Source organism: Podarcis bocagei, assembly GCF_964188305.1.
Source record: "Podarcis bocagei genome assembly, chromosome: 11".
Lineage (NCBI taxonomy): Eukaryota > Metazoa > Chordata > Lepidosauria > Squamata > Lacertidae > Podarcis > Podarcis bocagei.
In genome coordinates, this window is record NC_138136.1 from 36,009,185 (window position 1) to 36,032,840 (window position 23,656).

General features: G+C 41.6%; 2 protein-coding genes across 6 annotated transcripts in view; one reads left to right on the forward strand and one right to left on the reverse strand.

The window, feature by feature from the left end:
- CERT1 (ceramide transporter 1) overlaps positions 1–12,145 on the reverse strand; it is a 58,360-nt gene extending 46,215 nt beyond the window's left edge. For all 3 annotated transcript variants that reach the window (XM_081212922.1, XM_081212920.1, XM_081212921.1), the window contains exons 1-2: positions 11,911–12,145; positions 3,323–3,457 (exon numbers count right to left, since the gene is read on the reverse strand). In XM_081212922.1, the coding sequence (XP_081069048.1) occupies positions 3,323–3,457; positions 11,911–12,006 (231 nt within the window). In that variant the 5' untranslated portion in view covers positions 12,007–12,145. The remainder of the gene's footprint in view (positions 1–3,322; positions 3,458–11,910) is intronic.
- Positions 12,146–12,555: 410 nt separating this feature from the next.
- The window catches only part of POLK (DNA polymerase kappa), a 32,382-nt gene continuing 21,281 nt past the window's right edge, over positions 12,556–23,656 (forward strand). Inside the window, exons 1-3 of one of the 3 annotated variants that reach the window (XM_081212780.1) lie at positions 12,556–12,697; positions 22,584–22,753; positions 23,514–23,633. In XM_081212780.1, coding sequence (XP_081068906.1) covers positions 22,619–22,753; positions 23,514–23,633 — 255 coding nt within the window. In that variant the 5' untranslated portion in view covers positions 12,556–12,697; positions 22,584–22,618. Of the gene's footprint in view, positions 12,698–16,391; positions 16,415–22,583; positions 22,754–23,513; positions 23,634–23,656 lie in introns of those variants that run through there. The other 2 variants (XM_081212778.1, XM_081212779.1) reach the window with 2 other exon arrangements.

Below are 23,656 nucleotides of genomic sequence, written 5' to 3' on the forward strand. Positions count from 1 at the left end.
ACTGCTGCACAAAATAAGGAATGGGAGATTGGATGCTTCTTGACTAAGGTGTCTGTAAATGCAACAGCCAGACAGGGAGGAATGTTATTTGTGGGGGGTGGGGAGGCACTAGATTCATGCTCCAAGGTGTGGATCACCTGACCCTTCTCCCCTTTTAAATAAACTCCCCCCCCCCAATCTTAATTTACAGGGCAACTGAAGGCACTCCAAACTATAGCAATCTATGGTATATCCCAATATCCTACCAATACTTAAGAGAAGCTTTTCAGGGGCTGCATTGAGTAGGAGGGATCAATAATAAATAGGTGTCCTGCCTTTCACAAGTGGAGACGCCTCTATTAATGCCAAGTCACCACTGGGGACAATCTTAATTGGGCTGTTACACTCTGCTTTGTACCATTCACTCATGAGCAGGAGGGTCCCTATTTTCACATTTGAAATTACAGAGGGCATATCACTGCCAACAGGTTATCTTCAGAGATTCAGTTGCCACACAAAGTTGGTTTGCATTTGGCATCTACATCTTAGTAGACCAGATGCAGTTTAAAAGGGTATTTTTCTTTTTTTTGTGGGGGGAGGTGAGTTTAAAATTATAAATTACATTTTTCCTTTAAAAACTTTCAAAGCAATTGCTTCACAGCTATTTTTCCCCAGCCTATAAAGGAAGCAAACCTGTGCCTCTGCTGTAAATAAATGTGCAGTGCAACATCTACTGTGTTTATACAGAAGATTTACTGCTTCCACTACACTTCCTCTCAGGTTCCACAGCAATTCCTAAACAATAGTTGCCAAGCCTTCTCTAAATAATCAGAAAACAATCAGGTCAAGGAAAGAGAATCAGAAACCGTACATCTGTTTACAATTGTGAACTATTGTGAAGGGGCATGTTCCACCAGTGAGGTAGTTTCACAAGTTGCTTCAAAGTTACAGGGATTAGAGCGTTTTTAAGTAATAGTCTAAGAAGATTCAACACAGGGCTTCTGATTTTTTAAAAATGTAGTTGCAATGTTACCAGATTATATGTTCTTGCAAAATCATAAAATTTGGTAGTGTGTACTTAACGAAATATAGCAAACACTGCTATATGTGACTATGGCTCAATACTAACCAATTTATGACACAAATATTACATTTTATTATAAACAGCAGATAAAGATCTGTGAAAAAAAATCTTTCAGTATCAGGAAGAGGGATGGTGTAACTCTAGCATATCAAACTGAGGTCTTTAAAATGTAATTTTAACCTAAAACATTTTCTTCATGTCTGGACAGTGAATCTGCAGCAATATGGTACAATAATTTTCTCACTTAACATTCTAAATGACAAATCTGAACAGTACAGATTGGTATCATATAAAGTTGTTATGGTACTAATGGAGGAACAGCTGAAGCTAATTATTAACTAGCGGTGCATATAATCAAATATGGGATCCGCCTGCTTTCAAAGACATAGAAACCAAAGAGATAAACTGACAGGAGCCTCTTTATTGGGTTTTTGTCCTAAACAATATGTGGGAACAGGGTGCACAACCAATGCAGGATTGAACCCTGCCCTCCTGTCCATCAGCTGAAGTCACCAGTTATATCATCTATATAATCTCAGGGATTATTCAGGAAAGAAGAGGGTTACTATTAAACTGCTTTAAATTACTGCCATGCTACAGGTAGCTGTTGCTGCAACTTTACACTAGCTACCGAATATATTTTAGGATGCAAACTCCATGGCTGTTTTTGCAAAATCATACAATTTGGTAGTGTGTAGTCAATGAAACCACAACAGCAAACACTGTTATATCATCAAGTGACTACAGTTCAATACTAACCAATTTTGAGACATTGCCCATCTGTCAACCATGCGAAATCATAATTATGTTGTTTCATGGCCACCCACCTGCCAATTTAGGCTGGTCACAGTAAGGATCTGGTCTGTGGAGTTTAAAAATGTTCCCCACCCCTGATGTAAAAGACGACCACAATAAATGGGGCAACAAGACATTTTAAAGTGTTTTTGTTAACACAAATATTTACAAATTAATGAATGGCAAAATCTTCTTAGAAAACATATCTTTCCCACTTTTAAAAGAGACAAGCTGCTGTTTCAAAAGTGGCTTGTCTCCTTGGCAGCAGAAACACTGCACTAAAAAACAAACAAGCTCCAGCTGTACATGTGGTTCTTACACATGCGATTCAGGTCTCTTGAGCCTGGCCTGGACAAGGCTTTTTTTTTTTAAGCCCCATGATACACTTTAAGAAACATGTGATGAAGCCACCTGAAGCCTGAATCATACATTAATACCAAGAGCACGAAAGCTGCTAGAGCATGGTGCTTCCATGCAGATCTGCTGATGAATCAGGAAACAATCATGTGGTCACTTGATATGCTGGTCTTAAGATGGTTTCAGAATTATTGCAATATTGCTCTTAGGTGTGTACACTGGTCACAAGATTCAGTTCAGACCATAATCTGGTGCTCTAGAAAACAGTACATTAGCGTCCAAGGCACTTTATTGCCTAACTCACTTTGCAGTCCAACCAGGTCTACTTTGTCCTCCACTATTGGAAGTGTGTGTGTGTGTGTGTGTGTGTGTGTGTGTGTGTGTGTGTGTGTGTAGTTTAGCATTTCCCCCTCCAAGATAAATGGATGAATTCTGAAAGCATACTAGCCCCGCCAGAATCGATAAAGCTTGCCAAATAATAGGCAAATAGGTCCAGGGGCTTTTGTGCTAGGCATATTTAAATTTGATTTGGGAGTCACAAATAACTAAAATGGATTTTTTTGGGGGTAATATCATTCCCACTGATTGTAAGCTTGAACTGTCAGTGGTGTCTGCTCTCTCTTCTTCATCAACCCACCCCAGTATTATTCCTTATATGGTAAGCTTAAAGATGCTACTTTAATTTTTGACAGATACAGGTAAACAGAAATTGTTCTGATGTCTGGATTGCTGAGGCACCGTAAAGTGCTTCAGTGTCCCTGCTTTTGTCTCTTGCTCTCTCCTATACTTCCCATTTCAATTCTAACAGATCCCAAAAACCCTATGAGGCACCCCACTTAGAATTGGGATTCACCTGAATCCAAGGCACACGCTTGATTGCTGTGCATCTCAGAATGTTATACCGAAAAAAAATTATTGCAAAGATTTTCTATTCTTCCTATAGCTAACTAAAAATATTGACAGTTCTTATGAAAGTATTTCCAAACCATATTGCTCTGACAGAAGATTACACTATTTATTTATTTTTTACCATATTTGCTTGTATTTATTATTGTCTGGAAATGTACATAAAGCACGGGCACAAAGAAACTTTGAAACAACACTTACTGTAATGACAGCCTTACTCAAACAGATTGAGCCCCTGCAGCCATACTCAGTTTCATCTTCAGACTTGTAGTAACTTAGAGTATTGTTCTTCAAGACCACCCACCGGTCCTGCCACCCATGGATGTAGTTGGTCCACTAAAGAAAACAAACACATACATTTTTTAATCAAACAAAGCTCCATACCATTTGTGCATAATTTTCTTACGAGTGAAACCCAACCAAGTCATACTCAGAAAATAGACCCAGCAAAATCAAAGTTACTTAAATTCATTTACTTCAATAGCTATACACCACCCATAGTTTATTCCAAATCTAGTTTTACAATTTTTTTCCATAAAACAAACGAACTATTACAATATATATGCTAATGTATAGTGCTTTAATCAAAAGTTACAACACTCAGTAAAAAGTGGTTCTGATGCAGACAACCTGAAAATGAAATGCCAATTCCTTAGAAAATAAGTGTTCAAAATAAACAAGATCAGATGTAGTAGGGACAATCATAACAATACCATTTCAGAAGCGGCAGATCTGCCACAATTCACAATAAACATTAGGTGGTTATGTCCTATCACCAACTATAAACTCCAGACTAAAATACATGGTTTGTATTCCTGTAAATTTGGGCTGCCTTTTAAGAAGAGGCTTAGTCTACAGTCCTCATCATGAAGAAACTGATTGTTCAGAATAAATATGTTGCAGGCTCAGATACAAAAACAAAAACTGGACACAGATTTTAAATGTTTATGTCCGCTAGCCTAGACTTAACTAATTTTTTCCACACATATATTAGACTCCTTCCTCTCATCTCTTTGTCAAAACAGTCATCACTGTGAAATGAGAGTAGCACAATAAAACAGTACACATAACTAAAATGTACCCTGGTGCACATAGTTTATTCGGAAGAGCTATTGTGTTTCACCTGGGCAGAAACCTCAATGAGTAGATCACCATGTGATCTCCATGTGCTTGAAAGGAACATTTAATAAATACAAAGCTCCACAATAAACAGAAGTATATAAGAACGACATTTGAATATACATTTAATATTTGGCATTAACACCCCATCAGCATTGTGCAATGGATTGTGGGTTCCTAAAATAAATACTACTGGTAATACTGCATTAACATCTATGAAAACAGATTCACACAATCAATCATAAGTACAGAAGGATTCAGTAGCTTCATCAGACTTCATCAGATTTTAGCTTCAGGCGATCTGTAACCTCTGCAAGGGTAGAGTACCAAATCTGAGTATGGCCCACAGAATGATGAGTACTAATGGTTTCCTGAAATGACTTAGGGAAGGGATATTGCTGGTGAAACTGCCAGCACTGGCTTCCACTGGGAACGAGGTGAGGTGGAATAGCACTACCTCAAAATAAGACAGAGCTGTCTGCTTTTTCTTAGGGGCTCCCTGCATGTATATAAATATATTCATCTGTAAGTTAAGTGTTTTTTTTCACAGCCAAAACCTGACAAGCATCTGTTAGCTTCCAGACAGAATGCTGTTGAGGTGCTAGTTTGGCATGGGGTGTGTTTACAATGGGGGTGGGGAGGTAATTAGCCAGCTCAAACACCTATCAGCTTAGCAAAAGCATTCTGGAAGCAGGTGTTGTGATGTGTTCTTAAAAAAAATAAAAGCCCTTTATTCCCTAGACTACACAGTGATGTTTGAGGTGAAAAGAAAATGAATAAAGCTGATTTTTCCATTTACTACTCTCCAGAATTCTCCAAGCTTAATAGCTAAAAAATGCCTGTGTTTTTTAATGTTAGATTGCTTTGAGCTGTTTCACAGGAAGCAATTCATAAATGGAATGAAATAAATGCTTTTATTTATCTTTTTCTACTACCTGCCACCCAATTCTTTAGTACAGTAGATACTGCCTCAAAGATGGATTAGAAAGAAAGAGGGTTCATTCTTTCCCATCCTTCTGAACCCTGCCTAAAGAAGACTAAAAAGAACAGGAGCTGAGTATACTGCAACATTTTGCTGCAGATAATACTTGTATCAAAGTAGGAATCTACAGATACTAGCTGCTTGAGTTCTAAAATACCTGGCATATAGTAGTGGGGTATGGGGAAAAGCTGACCAAAAATCTTCCTGGCTTTTAAAACTGCCAATTCGTTCCTATGTGCTTGATATCCCTAGGTTTTAGTTCTATATGAAATATTTTATTTAAACAATCCAATCTGCTTTTCTGTCCAACAGATGCCGAAGGAAGCTAACAATTAAACTAAGCACAATTTAAGAAACATAATGTTAAAAGCCAATTGAATAGTAAAACATAAACAAAGCAGTAGATAAAATGTACATAAAAACTAACCAGATTAATGCCTGCCAAAATAAATATAAAGTTCTATAAACTATTTCACTGGTTCAACACTGAACCTTAGAGGTCCTTTTCAGAGGTCAAACAATGAACTCCAACTTTTATGTTAAATTAATGAAGAATAATCAAGCACAAATAGTCACATATAAGCTTCATGGGTTAGCACTTCAGTTTTTGAACCAAAGAGACTGAACTGAAGTAAGCAACCAGTTTTGTGCATTCTTAGCAAACACCCAAATGAGACAGCAGAACTCTGAGAATTCAATAGCTAATTCAACTTAAGTATCAGAGGACTGCAAGTTAATTGACTGCTAGTTAATTGACAGCAAGCTGAGGAAAATATTTTAGATCAACAATAGGCAGTCCTATTTAGGTATGGGGTACTGTCAGAATTCTTAGGGACCACTAGCAGTCAGTTTTAAGGGCCTGGGCAACACTCAATGCCTTATGTTTTTCCAGCTAACAAGGGTTCTTCTTCATAGGCGCCGACTCCATGGGGCTTGAGGGGGCTCGAGCCCCCTCAAAAAAATTTTTGGGGGGGCTCAGCCCCCCCAATAATCTCAGGCGGGCGCCCTTCCAGCAGAGCGCCGCCGCCGTCCCCCGCCTCCTCCTTCGCCAGCCAGCCAGCCGCGCGCCCTAATCGGAGAGCCCCGGCTGGAAATCCCGCGAGAACAGGGGAATCCCGACTGGCCACACCTCCCAGCCAGCCAATCGGCTGGCTGGGGGGCGTGGCTTGCCCTATTTAGGGCCGGAGCCACTTTATTTGCATATTCATGAGCTTATTTATTATTCATGAGCTTTCCCGGGCCCCCCCAATATTTTTTCTAAGTCCGCGTCCCTGTTCTTCTTTTGTTTTATAAAAGGGCGGAGTTTCAGAAATCATTTTGAAGTAAAACCTTGACTTAGCATTGGAATAAAGCCAGGAAAGGAGCAATGTGACCACAAGTTTCTTTGGAGTCCCACACAATCCTGGTAAGTCATAGTTTGTCTTACCATGATTTCTGAACCAGGCCATTGTGTCCTCATAGGATTGTCATAGTGAATGAAAATGGTAATTACAGAAGAATGCCTTAGTGCCTGTATAGTTGCATTTTTAAACAATTCAAATTGGCAAGTACAATATATTAATCATTAGAAACAAACACAAAGTTTTATACCTACACTCGAAATAAAAAAGTATTCATTTCTTAGTTAAAGAAAAAGTTTTCATTTCTTTTAACTTAAGTAAACATTATGATTGAGAAAAGCCACTAGGATTTATTTCCAATAATACAATAATCAGTTCCACACATTTCACTGCTCAAAAGGCAAACAGAACTATTCATCACAGCATAGAAAACAACATGAATAGACAAAGCCATAGTGCAGTTCTTGGAATACAGAGTTCAATTCTTGCCATCTGCAGTCAAGCAAGAGCAGGTACAAAGAGCAACCAAGATTTAGGCATATTTGAAAGGAACCCCTATCAGTGGGCAATGCAATTATTAGGATCATCTAAAGTGTCACAAAGTATTGAGGAAAGTTTTGAATTTTCATTACTTTGTGACATCTGAGATAGCCCTAATAAGTCACCAATTTATTATGAATAAAATTCAATGGTATTCATCTACTGGCAGAATGGACACTGATGGTGGAATAGATTTCCTCTCCCAATCATCTGGAATAGATTGTGTGGGTGTACAGTCGTTACAGAGGAAGGAGGTGTCAGCTTAAGAGTCAATGGAGAGCAATTTAGGAATTTTGGAGATTTTCTAATGAACCATGGCTACTTACTGCTGAAAACAGACATCATTACCACAATTTTCACAGGTCATGTGATGGACCCAAGATTATAGGTAATAGCCAATGTTAGTCATACTCATGAATAGACTCATTGAAACCAATCAATTTAAATTACCCAAGTCCATTGATTTTGATGCGTCTATTCCAAGTATGACCAGATATCATCCTATACATTTGCATGGCAAAAGTGAAGAGAAAATAACTTACTATTTCCCAAATAAATGAACTCATTCCCTACCAATATGAGGAGTCTTGAAACTAAGATGAAAAGTTATTTACCGTATTTTTCCGTCTATAAGATGACTCCATGTATAAGATGCCCCCTATTTCGGGGGACTCAGATTTGATAAAGTGGGGGGAGATGTATCCGTGTAAAACACGTCCCCTAATTTTTGACATTATTTTTTAGGGGAAAACCTAGTCTTATACACGGAAAAATACGGCAATTGATCAGTGAATTTACTGCAGCATAACATGAATTACACTTTTTATATAGACAGATGTTTGCAGATAGTAATGATGTGAGTGAGACAGCAGATTTGCCACTACAATTGGTGGCATTCAAGTCAGAGTTGACTAACTGAGATAAATGATTTCATTGTTTTCAGTAGGTCTACTTGTAGTATGCCTACTGTTTGGTATCATCCTTTTCTGCAGTTAATTTTGTTTTAAAAGTACATTGTTACCTAAATTTTATTTGCAACATCATGAATGGATACAGTATCAAAACAGGCAATTTCAAAGTTGCAACTAACCTTTTCAGACTACTATCCCCTAGACACCGAGCCAACTATACAATCTAAGCATGCTAAATTAGCATGCCAACAAGCTGATATAGGGTAAATATTTCCACTCAAACTTTTCCAGAAAATCCATACCACTGTCCCAGATTAAATTCATCAAAATGTAAAGATGCCCTGGTTAGAATCATAGAATTGTCGAGTTGGAAGGACGAGGATCACCTAGTCCAAACCCCTGCAATGCAGGAATCTTTCGCCCTTGGGATTTGAACCCATGACCCTGAGATTGAGTCTCTCATGCTCTACCAACTGAGCTGGAACTCTTCAAATTATTCTTAACTTGTAACAAAATACTAGGAATAACCCAAAGAGAATTAGTTACTTCAAGTTACTTCAGATAACTAAGTAAACATAATATTAAAATATTAAATAAAAGAAGCTTAAAAGAAACTTAAATAGCAATAAAGTTTCCACCAATGATAAGCAAGATCACTCACTGGTTAACCCTTCCTCAATGGATCATCTACAATCTAGTTTTAATTAATGTTCAGTAAAAGTTCTGAACTGAGGATTTCACTTTTAATGCTATTTGTGTCTTAATAATATAATCCATACCTTAAAATATATATGCAATGGGCAATAATCTTGTAGAGCGGCATTTGATCAAGAGTGAAAGAAATTTTTGCAAGTTCTTCCAGCTGCAGTCCCCTGAACATTTCATGTCATCTTCCACATTCTTCTGAAGGGTCCTCCAAACTTCTGGAACTTATTTTTGCAAGGTTCAGGGGCTGCAGCAGGAGGAGGGGATTGGCAAAAACAATCTCCCATTCCCTTATGTTAATGGACATCTCTTAGTTCAAAAGCCATTCCACAACAATGAGTTTCATTCTATAAGTTAAAATATATAGAAAATCTTAAATTAGAATAGTATAGAGAGAAAAAGATTGTACTAAAGATAGAAGCAAGCTTAGCAGTTTGACAAGCTAACATACAGCAAATTATGCTTTGTATAGAATTCTACAGCAATAATATATGTGCATGCATAATATGCACTTGCATAAGTTGCCATTCAAGTGGGCATTCTATAAGAAAACAAATGGTGTTTTTTTTGTTCCTGTACGTTATATTTAGCAGAAGACTGTATTGTTGCTTTTTAAATCCTTGCAAATCTACTAATTTCAATTTATTTCATTAATGAAGACACAAATCACAAAGAAAGTTCTAAAAACTATGCAATAATATAGCTCAGCTTTTTAATATGCAACAGGTTAGATCACATTTTGCAATTTAGATTTCCTTTCATTTATTCCTGTATAGATGAGAACAGGAAAGGCATCCTGGCTAACATCAGGGGTGGGCAGCCTGCAAAAGCAACATACATTTCAACCTTGAGATTTAACATTTGGAAGTCACATGATGACAAGGAGCTGAAATAATGTTGGTATAAATTGTACATTGGCTAATAATAAAAGTTGCAGTAAGTTGCAGATTGAGTTTAAAACAAAAACTAAAACTAAACAGTTGACAAGAAAATAAAGTTGTCAAGGATGTTGAATAATTGCCACATTACATACTGTACACAACCGTCAGTACCTGCACCTGGCAACAGTCTAAATCCACACTGGTTGTGAGCATTACAATTCTGTTCAAATATGAGTGCAGGTGAGCATTCTGTGCTTATGCTTTAGAGCAAAAATCAGGCCATTTAGCTAAAGCCAGTAGGAATAGACAGTGTGGAAGAAAGCTGCACTAGACTCAACCACAGAAGTCTCCATTCCTACTGAAAAATGGCAGAGAGTTGCTCCATATCTTTGCTGTAGCAAAGATGCCTAAATTCCTTCTGGCAGCTAACTATCATCTAAAGTCATAAAGGGCTGCATGTGTTTCCAATCTCTGAGATCTGGACAGCATGCCATGTGTCATATTCTTGTTACCTGATCCAGAGTCCCCATTTGCAGCACTTGATCTACCTTCTACCGGGACACGGATGGCGCTGTGGGTTAAACCACAGAGCCTAGGACTTGCCAATCAGAAGGTCGGCAGTTCGAATCCCCACGACGGTGTGAGCTTCCGTTGCTTGGTCCCTGCTCCTGCCAACCTAGCAGTTCGAAAGCACGTCAAAGTGCAAGTAGATAAATAGGTACCGCTCCGGCGGGAAGGTAAATGGCATTTCTGTGCGCTGCTCTGGTTCGTCAAAAGCGGCTTAGTCATGCTGGCCACATGACCCGGAAGCTGTACGCCAGCTCCCTCGGCTAATAAAGCGAGATGAGCACCGCAACCCCTGAGTCGGTCACGACTGGACCTAATGGTCAGGGGTCCCTTTACCCTTTATCTACCTTCTAATTCAGGAATGACAATACTTGGGAATTTATGTTTAGTTTCCTTATAAATACGTGAAAACTAACTGGACTGCAAAAGCTTTTTCAGCAATAACGTTTTCCAACTCGAGCATCTCACAGCTTTTGCTTTCACTGCTTGCTTCAGTACACAAAACAGGGTCAAAAACATAGTGCAAGTGAAACTGCTTCAAAAAGCAAAATTACCATTTAGTTTCTGAAGGACTTAATCATATTGCTAAAACTTGATGTCTTGCTTAAAAACTTAGCTTTCTGTCTGAATAATGACTCCTTTGCAAGTTTCTAAATAGCAAAACTGCAAAGGATTCATGCTAAAAATTAGAAATAATACAGGGACTGAAGCCTTAAAGTCCTCCAGTTGTGTATACAGCTGCTTTCTCCTGTACTTTCTCCCTATACTGTCCCTCCAGTCAGTCTATTTTACTGCACTGTTTAGAGCAAAGGTCACACCACTCTTCTCTATGGTACAATTGTGCGTTATGTGTTCATGCATATCACATGATTTTGTTTCCTTCGTTTTTTTAAAAAGAGGGAGAAAACCGTGTAAGGTTTCGATTCGCGGGCCCAAGAAGTTAGCTTTTCCAGTCGTGCAGAATCAACGAGTGGAAGCGCCCTGAGCGATTCCCCATACAGGCTGCCTCGGCAGCATTACTCAGCCAAGCTGTGGCTACAAGTGAAATCTAGTCAGGATTACCAGGCTCTTGAGAAGAACCTGATGGAACAGATTGATCTTTTTTCCTTCTCCGCTGCATCACATGCGCGCACACACACGCACACACAGAGAAATTAAATAATAAAAAGTCCCACTCCAATGAGCACGAATATTATTTTACCAAGTCACCCTTCCTCAAACCAAGACTCATACTTTGATCATCAAGGAAAGGTGGCAGCGGCGGGTGGGCTCCTGGGGAATAGAGAAAGTGACATTCACAGACATTTTCCACCTAGAAAGGGCGAAGGCTTCGCTCTGAAACTAAGCAATCCGCCCCCCGACCCGGATAAAAGGTTTCCAAGACTGCAGAGGTAAAGCCTTTTTTTAACACACCACCACCAAACCGGAATAATAACAAAAACAGAAGCCACAACCCCCAGTGGGAGGCGGGAAGGAGATGTGCGGAGACCTCCCTCTAAGCTGGGGAAGAGGGGCAGGAGGCTCCTAGGCCGCCACCCTACCAGGCGAGGGGGCCAGTTATTGCGGGGAGAGGGGGGGGACTCGGCGCCAGGCTCCCACAACCGGCCACCCTACCGCAAGGGGCGCCCCCCGCATGTCCTCCGTCGACCACGAAGGAGACGAAGGGGGGGCCCTCGGGAGCTCAGGTGAAAAGCCGAGCCGAGCACGACCGCTCCGTGGCGGCGAGAGGAAGGAACCCGCTTACCTTGCTGAGGACTCCGCAGAGCTCAACAGGCGGCCCGGATTCGGTCTCGGGATCCTCTTCGGAGCCCGAGGAATTCCAGCTTTGGTTGTCCGACATGGAGGCGCCTCCCTCACAGCCGTTGCCAGCGGGCAGCGAAGCGACGAGGCCGCCGCGGGAGCTCGCTCTACCTGCCTGGCGCCTCTCTCCGCGAGGCTCCGCTGTTGCTCCTGCCGCTGCTCTCGCTCTCGCTGCTGCTGTCGCCGACGCCGCCCCAGCCCTTCTGCCTGTCCCCTTCTGGCCGCCGCCGGGACCGCAGCGCCCGACTTAACCCCCAACCCCGCTCAGCGCACGCTGGTAGATGATAGTGCCGACCATCTGAGGCAGCCACGCCGCGGAGCGAGCGCTCGCCTCTCCCTCTCTCTCTTCTCTTTCCTCAAAGCGACGCTGCTGCTGCTGCCGCCGCCACCGCTCCCGCCGCCATCTTACTCGAGAAACTCGCTCTCAGCCACTATAATTCGCCAAGCTCTACCCGCCCTGGCAGCGAAGGCTTTTGGGTCAACGGCATGCTGGGAGGTGTAGTCCGCTGAGGGGGTTGGTTTCTGGCGGCGCGCTGCCCTCTGGGAAACGGGGCGGGGTCGGTGGAACCAGCGAGTCGTCGTGTTCCTCGGGGCTTCTTGGGTGCTGTAGTTCTTGGGCGCGGGATTCTCAAGACGCCGGCCGTCGTCCGTTCTCTTTTCTAAAGCCTCGGGTGGTCGCCATCTTGGCGCGGCTTAATTGTTGCGGAAGCTGGGGCTGGTGAGAGACTGAGGTGTGTCTACCTGAGCTTTGCTTTCCCTTCGCCTGCTATATTGCTCTTCTCGCCTCCCCTGAAAGGGAGCTTTTCTCTTCACACCTCGTTTAGGAACAAATATGGGAAGGGAAGCGAAGGAGTTCCTTCTCAGCAATGGGGCAGCTGCCTGTGTAGTCACATGTAGGGAGATAAACACATATAGAGGGTTTTTAGTGGCTCCGGGCAGCCGTGCATATGTAGTGTGTGCATAACCAACGTTTAAACCGAAGGAAGGCGAAACTGCAGTCCTTTGCGATAGCTACGTGGGAGAAATAGTTACTTCTGAGGAAACATGCACAGCAGGCTCGCTCCGTAAGAGACAGGCAGCGACGCCTCTGTTGCCATGGTTCGTTCCCAAGTGACAGAAGCCGATTTCAGATTTTTATTTATTTTACCATGGCATTTTGTGGCGCTGCTAATTGTGGTGGGATGAGAAACGTGCTTGGTTTTGGACTAGGCTAGAGCAGGGAAAAGCAATTTCTCATTTTGGGGGGAGTGTGCAAAATCATCCAGCCTTAAGGAACTAAAATGCATCTTGCGGTATACGCTGCCCTCTTCACAGGTAGCCAGTGACACGAAGTTGTTTATTAGACTTCTTATAGCCACCTATCGATAAACACGCTTGGGGCGGCTGACAGCAAACATACTAGAATCACAAGACCCTATGCAGTAATAATGAAAGCTTAGCAATCAACAATAAAAGGCAGCAACCCCCTGCATATTTGATTTCCTCCAGCTAGTTTCCTGTTTTCCATTATATCTTAATCTACATTCAACAGTATAATGTAGATTAAGATATAAAGGAAAGGAGGGCAGTGGTGTAGCAAGGGGGGTGCTGTAGGTGCGACCTGCCCTGGGTGTCCCCACTGAGGGGGGGTGACAAAATGGCAGGCGGCAATTACTATGGGGCCTGCAGCACACTAGAGCCACACATCTCCAGCGCCCATAGACTCCACACTGTCCTCCCACTGCCTCCCCCTCAGCTGTAGGGCGGCTGATGCCCCGTGGCGTGCCCCGTCCCATTCCTCCTAAAGGGCGCCGCACGCCCCATCCATATGGGCAGTTCGCCCTGCTGCTGGGCGCACTGCCCCAGGTGCCCAAGAGGCTTCCACCACCGCTGAAGGAGGGAACTAGATGGAGGAAATAGACTATGCAGTTACTTTTGGAAGTATAGTGGTACCTCTGGTTACAAACGCTTCTGGTTACAAACGCTTCAGGTTACGAGCACCACTAACCCGGAAGTAGCTGCTCCTGGTTGCAGACTTTGCCCCAGGATGCAAATGGAAATTGTGTTCCGGAGGTGCACGCGCAGCGGGAGGCCCCATTAGTGTCAGGATAAGAATAGTTTCAGTTTAAGAACAGACCTCCAGAATGAATTAAGTTTGTAACCAGAGGTACCACTGTACAAGGAAACATGGAAGGAGAAGAAGGGAAATCATTGGATGTACTGTTGTGTATTTAATGATGGAAAATGTATATCTGAAAATTTAATAAATACATTAAAAAAACAAAACAACAAAATAACTACCTAGAAAAAGCATAAAATAGTTTGCAGTCTGGTGTTAAAAAACTGCTTAAAAACCTCAGAAAATCTTCCCCTATTGCCAAAAAGGCTGTTAAGAAGGGACTGGAGAGCCATCTTTGCAGAGGTTGTTTTGCAACTCAGATGCCACTTCCAAAAAAGGCTCTGTGGTAGCCCCAAGGTTCACTAGTTAAGGATATAGCAGCAGAACCTATGTACAGTAGTTCAGGCATTCCATATACAGTAAAACCTCCCACAAAGAGACCACTTTACTTATGGAATCTGAGCAAACACTCCACCATACCTTGCATTTAAAATATGCCAGGGAGCAAATATAATCGATTTGGGGATCTGTATGCAGTTCATGGGTTTGTAGTTGCCAACTTGGTTCTACAACAGGCCCCCAACATTTGAGACCTGAAAGCAGATTTAGAAATCTAAAAAGTTGTGGCCATCACAAAATACCCATTTCACAGAAGATTTTTTTTTTATGCTGAGACCCACCGACTTGGATGATGGACTCAAGGGCATCCTGATCAAATTTGCAGATGACACCAAACTGGGAGGGGTGGCTAACACCCCAGAGGACAGGATCACATTTCAAAACGACCTTGACAGATTAGAGAACTGGACCAAAACATACAAGATGAATTTTAACAGGGAGAAATGTAAAGTATTGCACTTGGGCAAAAAAAATGAGAGGCACAAATACAAGATGGGTGACACCTGGCTTGAGAGCAGTACATGTGAAAAGGATCTAGGAGTCTTGGTTGACCACAAACTTGACATGAGCCAACAATGTGACGCGGCAGCTAAAAAAGCCAATGCAATTCTGGGCTGCATCAATAGGAGTATAGCATCTAGATCAAGGGAAGTAATAGTGCCACTGTATTCTGCTCTGGTCAGACCTCACCTGGAGTACTGTCTCCAGTTCTGGGCACCACAGTTCAAGAAGGACACTGACAAACTGGAACGTGTCCAGAGGAGGGCAACCAAAATGGTCAAAGGCCTGGAAACGATGCCTTATGAGGAACGGCTAAGGGAGCTGGGCATGTTTAGCCTGGAGAAGAGGAGGTTAAGGGGTGATATGATAGCCATGTTCAAATATATAAAAGGATGTCATATAGAGGAGGGAGAAAGGTTGTTCTCTGCTGCTCCAGAGAAGCGGACACGGAGCAATGGATCCAAACTACAAGAAAGAAGATTCCACCTAAACATTAGGAAGAACTTCCTGACAGTAAGAGCTGTTTGACAGTGGAATTTGCTGCCAAGGAGTGTGGTGGAGTCTCCTTCTTTGGAGGTCTTTAAGCAGAGGCTTGATAACCATATGTCAGGAGTGCTCTGATGGTGTTTCCTGCTTGGCAGGGGTTGGACTCGATGGCCCTTGTGGTCTCTTCCAACTCTATGATTCTATGATTCTATTCTATAACTCCTGTCGAACAAGAGGCAAATTTATTATGCACAACTCAAATAAAACAGACAAAAAAGTAGGCCACCCCCTGCCAAACAAATAACACCTCCTAAAAACTTCATTTTTTGTTTTTGTAATCTAATGGTACACCACTTTGAAACTTGGGTGTTAAACGGTATGTAAGTTGTTGAAATAAATAAGGTTTTTTGTTTTTTTTTAGAAGGGAGGGGCAGGAATTCCGTCATGCCCATAGACACCTACTTGGGAGTCCCATTTTCAAACTGATACTTTTATGTGGGCACAGGTGTACTCAACCAGTGGTTCTTTTAGCAAACAGGCGTGGTCATGATGATCTGGCTGGCTACAACTGAAGGTTGAATTATTGGACAACATGTAGGCTTTGATATCATCCAGGAATGCAGTTCTTACATTTTCAAGGTACATGTCAAAGGAGCAAATATAAACATCTCATTGACTTGCACAGAAAAAGAGTCTGCAAACAATTAAATCAAATAATGTGTGATGGCCCCTTCACAGGATATTGGACAGTGGCTCTCTTTGATACTTTTGCTCCATCTGTAACCATCTTCCATTTTTCCTGGCCCCTTGCAACATTCTACCACTTTGCTCCTCCTGATTTCTTCCTATTATGACACACTTCTTCAGAATCTGCATTCCTTATGTACATTAGGCTAGATTCCAAACTCTGCTTACCTGGGAGTATGTCACTGAATTCAGTATAAATTACTTCTGTGTAGATATGGTAGGATTGCTTTGTTGTTTTAAATGTCCATTACTACTGTTCAGGGAGTTAGCCATAGGGGTTTGGGGAGCAGAAACGCTTGATGTGCTAAGATTACAATTTTAGGAGCTGTTGGGGTTCTGTCCCTAATTGCTCCAACATTCATCATGTAACATGCAGTAGTTGTAGGCTGGGGAGGGGGAGTCAACAGCAGGAATACCATTTAGATCGGTGATGCTGGATTAGCAGTACACAGTTTAGTTAAGCATGCATTTAAGATTATGCAAGATGAAAACTTCATAATGTCTCTTTTCACAATACCAATCTTTTGCATCAAAATTTAATTGGAGCATTTTCAGTGTCACTGAATATGAATTTTTAAAATATTTTGAATTTTGATGGATAAAGTATTTTGTTTTAAAAATCCCAATCATTTAGAATATATTGTTTCCAACAACTCAGCCTGGTAGCTGCTGTGTCAAATCAAGAGCCTATTTAGCCCAGTATTTTGTTCTCACATTGGCCAGCCAGATGCCTGTAGGAAGCCCACTATTGCAGATAAATGTTACAGTTCTCCCCTATTTATGGTCCCCCAACAACTGGTATTCAGAGACAAACTACCTCTGGTATTAAAGATAATGAATAGCCTTGCTAAGAATCTTCTGCAGGAATTACATGCAGATGAGTGAGTGACCTGGTAGAATTGTGATATATTTATTTGGTCTCCATACTAGCCATGGAGCAGGAAAGCCCCTTTATGCACATCTAGCACAGGAACTAAATAGGCTGGTGCAAGGCCTCTCTGATAGTAGTTCTTTTTATTTTATTTTTAACTATCCTGTGGATAAGAGGGCTGGTAAATTTGTTTGTAGGCTACTAACTTTTATGGGCTTCTTTGCAAGATTGCATTAGAATAAGTCTTTGTAGAAGAGGAAACAGTATTACTTAAAGAAACAGGAAGATCTGGTGGCAGGGATCTTGTTGCAGAAAATAGGAATTTTGGGAATTACCGTATTTTTCGCTCTATGAGACGCACCAGACCACAAGACGCACCTAGTTTTTGGAGGAGGAAATACAAGAAGAAAAAACATTCTGAATCTCAGAAGCCAGAACAGCAAGAGGGGTCACTGCACAGTGAAAGCAGCGATCCCTCTTGCTGTTCTGGCTTCTGGGATAGCTGCGCAGCCTGCATTCGCTCCATAAGACGCGCACACATTTCCCCTTACTTTTTAGGAGGGAAAAAGTGAGTCTTATAGAGCAAAAAATACGGTATTTATGAAGCTTGATCTAGGGTGGATGAAGATTTGATATTCTATCAAGCCTATTTTTAAATGACAGTAAAAAAAACACATAGAAAACTAATAGCCTGATCTATTGTTTTAGACATAAAATACTGTTTTGAGTTGCATTAATAAGAAACACAGCATCCACCACTTTGGGAGTAACCATCTTCTGCTTGGCTTTGATCATGCTTTTGCTGGAACGATTTTGTCTTGTGTTGATAGCCACACCTAAGGAGGATGCAGACAAACTGGCGACAGTTCAGAGGAGAGTAGAAATAGATAAGAATGTGAGAAATTGGCTGTAAGAAATAGGAAAGGAATAATTGTCTGCCTTGTGAAAATAGTATTAATGACAAGGTATTTTAGAAAGGTTGCCATAAGGAAGTGAAGAACAATTGTTCTCCTTTTTGCTGCCCTTTGCCTTGTTAGAAATCTTAGGATAATTTCCAGTGCAAAGCCAACAAACCAAGAATAACGTTTTGCCTAGAAATATTGCTAAGTTTCTGTTCTGGAGAGATTGGAAAAGCATCCTTTAGGGAATATGTTTCCTGTTGCAGTATGTAACCTGACAGTTGAATTCCCAATTTAATGTAAATAAAGTTGCTATTTGCAGTCATACATCGGGTTACAGAGACTTCACGTTGCATTTTTTTGGGTTGGTTACTTCCGGGTTTCGGTGGTTGCACTTGTGCAGAAGCGCTAAATCACACTTTGCGCATGTGCAGAAGCGCCAGATTGCAACCCGTGCATGCGCAGAAGCACCACTGTGGTTTGCGGACGCTGCGGGTTGTGAACGTGCATCCCGCACGGATCGTGTTCGCAACCCGAGCGTCCACTGTATTTATTTTTTAAACAAACCTTTGGCTGCTTACAGGACACAGGTGGTACTGTGCTCTAAACCACAGAGCCTAGGGCTTGCCGATCAGAAGGTTGGTGGTTTGAATCCCCGCCACGGGGTGAGCTCCCGTTGCTAGGTCCCTGCTCCGGCCAACCTAGAAGTTTGAAAGCACATCAAAGTTCAAGTAGATAAATAGGTACCGTTCTAGCGGGAAGGTAAATGGTGTTTCTGTGCACTGCTCTGGTTCGCCAGAAGCAGCTTAGTCATGCTGGCCACATGACCTGGAAGCTGTAAGCCAGCTGCCTCAGCCAGTAAAGTGAGATGAGCACCACAACTCCAGAATCGTCCGCAACTGGACCTAACGGTCAGGGGTTCCCTTACCTTTACCTTGGCTGCTTACAGATGAAGAGCTGTGGGGATAATTTCCCCTTTAGCACTATAGTGGTACCTTGGTTTAAGAACAGCTTGGTGTATGGACAACTTGGATTAAGAACACTACAAACCTAGAAGTAGGTGTTTTGGTTTGTGAACTTTGCCTTGGAAGCAGAACATGTTGAGTGTGTTCCATTTGTAAATTGAGTCCCCCACTGCTATGGGAAAGCACGCCTTGGTTTAAGAACACTTTGATTTAAGAACGGACTTCCAGAATGGATTAAGTTTGTAAACCAAGGTACCACTGTATTGTGATACACATCCAGCTTGATAACTGTAATGGGTGATGAGCAAGAGATTTGTAGTTGTGGGAGGATTACTGTTCACCCTCTGCTTCTAACTGTAGAAGCTTTCCGTGTATAGGTGGTAGCCTAGGCCTGATACCCAACAGTTTCTGATCTAGGCAAATTAATCTCTTTTAATAAATAAGATAAATAAGATAAATAATTTTTTTTAAAAGCCTTGCACAGTTCGATTGGGCCAGGTTTCCAGAAATACATACATGACCATTTATAGGCAAATGTAGATGGAAATAATAGAATTGTTGAGTTGGAAAGAGACTACAGGGGCCATCTAGTCCAACCATTTGGCATCTTTGCTGCTGAAAACCAAGGTGTGTTTCCCACAGTCATAGTAATTTGCAACACTGTCCTGGGTATATAGCTAATTACAGGTTGGATTTACAATTTTACCCTTGACAGTTAACTGAGCAAATTACATAATTGCTTATCTTGAAGGTGTGCACTTTCTCTGTTCCCTCTACATGGTACTGAGTTGTCTGAAATTATGACAGCCAGGAAGAGCAAGTATATTGGAGGGGCTGCTGGGAAAGGGGTAGTGTATCTCTTACATTCCTCCCTCTTTCAGTTTCTTTCCTTCCCAATGTGCCTCACATCAGGTCTACAGTATTTTGTTTTTACAGTAAGAATGAATAGTCCCCATTAAATTGACTGGTGTAAAATAAACTCTCCATTAACTTCTGTGGCACAAAGCTACTGGCTGGGCTGCAGTAGCTCAGTGGCAAAGGGCTTTCAGTTCCATGACTTCACAAATTCAAACTATGCAGATACTTTGGATACTTTATAGCTTAAGGAGAAGAGGTATACAGGCCATGTCTGTGGATGTTACTACCATTTAGAAAACAAATGAAAAAACTATATTACATTTTGGCACGTTTCTTTGTCTCATAAATTACAGTTGCCCTATTTGTTGATGCTTCAACATAATCTTATTTCTAAAGCATTTTAAGCCTTGCTTTCCCTATAGCTTCAAGCTAAGATTTTCTCCATCCACATTTGTATATGCCAAATGGTACGTTAGCCTGCTTTTCGTGTGGGTGTGGGGGAAGCCTAAAGGATTTGTATTCAAGTTCTTGTCAGCTCTGATGGAACCAAAATAATCTGAATAACCTGTCATAATCGAAAAATGCTAGCCTAGCTTAATGTTATCAAAAGATCACTCTGAACTACAACCATTTGAAGGCAATTATGCCTAGAATTTCAGTTTTACTAGTCTATGATTAAAAATATTCAGTTGTACACTATAATATATTGTGCATTACAAGCTGTGTTTAAGATGCTTATGCTTGCTCTCATTGCTAAATGAAGGCTATAACAATGCTGTAGTTTTAGTCATTCATCTGAAAGAGCCTAAGGCAAACCAAACATCCTAAGCTCCTGAGCACATGCAAGCTAACCACACTTTCTCCTTGACATTATTACTATTCTTGAAACTGACAAGAATCTTGTGTTCCACCAGGGCTCTTAAAAATTGCAAAAGCTCTATTGAGTGGAAAGAATGCTCCTGATTGTTCCAAAGGATTTTATGAGTGGATACAAACAGTGCCTCTCTAGAATTCTTGTATTTAGGAGCCCAGATATGGGTGGAGGTGGTTTGATGATCCTTAGGTTTTGGTGAATGCCTTTTGCTGAATTGAGTTTCACTTTAATAGTTAGCTAAAATCTGCTTTAAGGATAAGGTAAAGGTAAAGGTACCCCTGCTCGTACGGGCCTGTCGTGTCAGACTCTGGGGTTGCGCGCCCATCTCGCTAAGAGGCCGGGGGCCAGTGCTGTCCGGAGACACTTCTGGGTCACGTGGCCAGCGTGACGAAGCTGCTCTGGCGAGCCTGCACCAGCGCAGCACACGGAAACGCCGTTTACCTTCCCGCTATAAAGTGGTACCTATTTATCTACTTGCACTTAAGGGTGCTTTCGAACTGCTAGGTGGGCAGGAGCTGGGACCGAACGACGGGAGCTCACCCCGCCGTGGGGATTCAAACCGCCGACCATGCGATCGGCAAGTCCTAGGCGCTGAGGTTTTACCCACAGCGCCACCTGCGTCCCGCTTTAAGGATACCTCTTTATAAAATAAAGATTACTACTCCACTTGAAGAAAAGTCAAAGAATTTGAATTCAGTAGAATGAAGAATTTGAAAGGATACACATTTAGTATAAACATTCTTAAATAACATAATCATAACTGAACTTTACCAACTTTGGTAGTATAGAAAATATGCCTGTGCTCTGTGTTGTTACCATAGAAATTTAGCAGATCGAAATTCATGTACTGAAAATCTTCCAATGCAGTTGACTTATTTTTCCTATTTTTGTTTTTTATCTTATGGGCTATAGTTCTAAAGGTGTGTACAATCCATTCAAAAAGTAAAATAAATCTATAATAATAGGAAGTACAGTTATTAACATTATATACTGTAAAGGGAAATCTTGGCAGCACCCTGAGATACGAGACACACTTCTTCTGCTTCATAATTGGGTAGAAGGTGAAAAGGGTGCTTAGTAGCTGCACTGTGTGACAGGAGGATGTTGCAGGAGGTTACCACGGGGTGGTTTGTGTGCAGAGGATTGCACAAAAGGAGTGGGGAAGCATGAAGATGGGGGCTGAAGGTGAAATGGGATGGAAAGCAGGGCTGCAGAATAGAAGATAAGTGGCTTCAGATATCGGATTGGGAAGTTGAAAAGCAAGCCTGGTAGTTGCATGGGGTGGGAAGGGGAAACTCAAGGGGAATAGCAGGGGGCTGGCAAATGGAGTGAGCGGGAGTCCAGCTCCTAATGTGTGCTGTAGAACCGAATCATTACAGCACTGAATACACTTTTGAGCATCCATAGAGCAGCAGCAGTCACTATTTCACACCCAGAATTCTTTGTAGCGAGGCTGTTGTCTCCTGATGTGAATAACTGCTCACCACAGCTGAACAGTAGGGAAGAAAGGGCCAGACTTCAGAGCACCGATAGCTCTGCTGAGACTGCCACAGTAGCAGAGGAGTTGCCACAACCAACAGGGAAGGCATCCACGGGCCACATAAAAAGGGTCCCCTCTCTTGTACTGTAGCATTATGATGTGATAATGTCAGTACAGTAGTACCTCGGGTTAAGTACTTAATTCGTTCCAGAGGTCCGTTCTTAATCTGAAACTGTTCTTAATCTGAAGCACCACTTTAGCTAATGGGGCCTCCTGCTGCTGCTGCGCCGCCGCTGCACGATTTCTGTTCTCATCCTGAAGCAAAGTTCTTAGCCCGAGGTAGTATTTCTGGGTTAGCGGAGTCTGTAACCTGAAGCGTATGTAACCCGAGGTACCACTGTAGTACATCTAGAAAAATTATGCAGTTTGTGTTTTTCAGGGCAAGAACTGAGAATCTGTTCACTTGGTTGTGCAATGGAAAATGCAGATAAAGGCATTGCTTCTTCCAGAGAGGGCCTTCTGCTTAGACTGGGCCTCAATGATAACAAAGCTGGAATGCAGGGGCTGGATAAGGAGAAGATCAACAAAATCATAATGGAAGCTTCCAAGGTTTGTTTGTATAAACTCTTACAAATGCTTTAGCTATTCACAGGTATTGATTACATTCAATAAAAACTGTAGGGTTTTTACTAGCATGCTTTATTGTTTAGTGAAGAAGGCAAGGTATCCTCCACATCCATTTTTGGGGGGATGTGTATCTGTGTTAAGAGAATATGTCTGCTGGCAAGTACTGACTCATCTTTAATCTCTGTGCAGTGCTTATCAAATTTTAGGCACGCTGTAAATTAAAATGAAGCTGAATTATTATTTCTAATCAGTGGGACATGCCAAATAATTAATTGATTTTTTAAATTGCTGCCTTCTCTGCAAATTTTGAATATTGTGCATGCAACACAGATTTAATGTTGCAATGCCTCTGAAATGTTGTGTTTGGTAACATTATGCTAGCCTAGTGCAATATTTATAACATTTTACCATGTTGCTCAGTGGCTTATCAAAAATAACGCATCATCACACAAACAAAATGTGTGTGCAAATTAATATTCAGGCAGCGTCTTTTGCTGGTGCTCTGTGTATCTTCATATAATTTTTATTGAGTGACTCCACTTCCACCTTCATTTGCTGCTAAGTGCTGTGATGTCTGGCATCCTGAAAGCTGGTGTAACAAATACTGGGGCTGACTAAATTTTTAAAATGTGTTTTTAATGTTCTCTATAACTTAAAAATAATTATGTAAGAATTATATCAAACTGCACTAGACTGGATAAGGCTAATGATGGATATTAAATAATTTAAATCTGTTTTGCAGGGTTCTAAATTTTATGAAAATGAGCTGAAGAAGGATCAACAAGTTAATGAGCGAATTGAAAAAATCCTGAAATTAAAAAGTAAAGTAACCGACCAACAGCTTATGAAAGCACAGATAAAGGTAATATGTATAAACTTGATTCA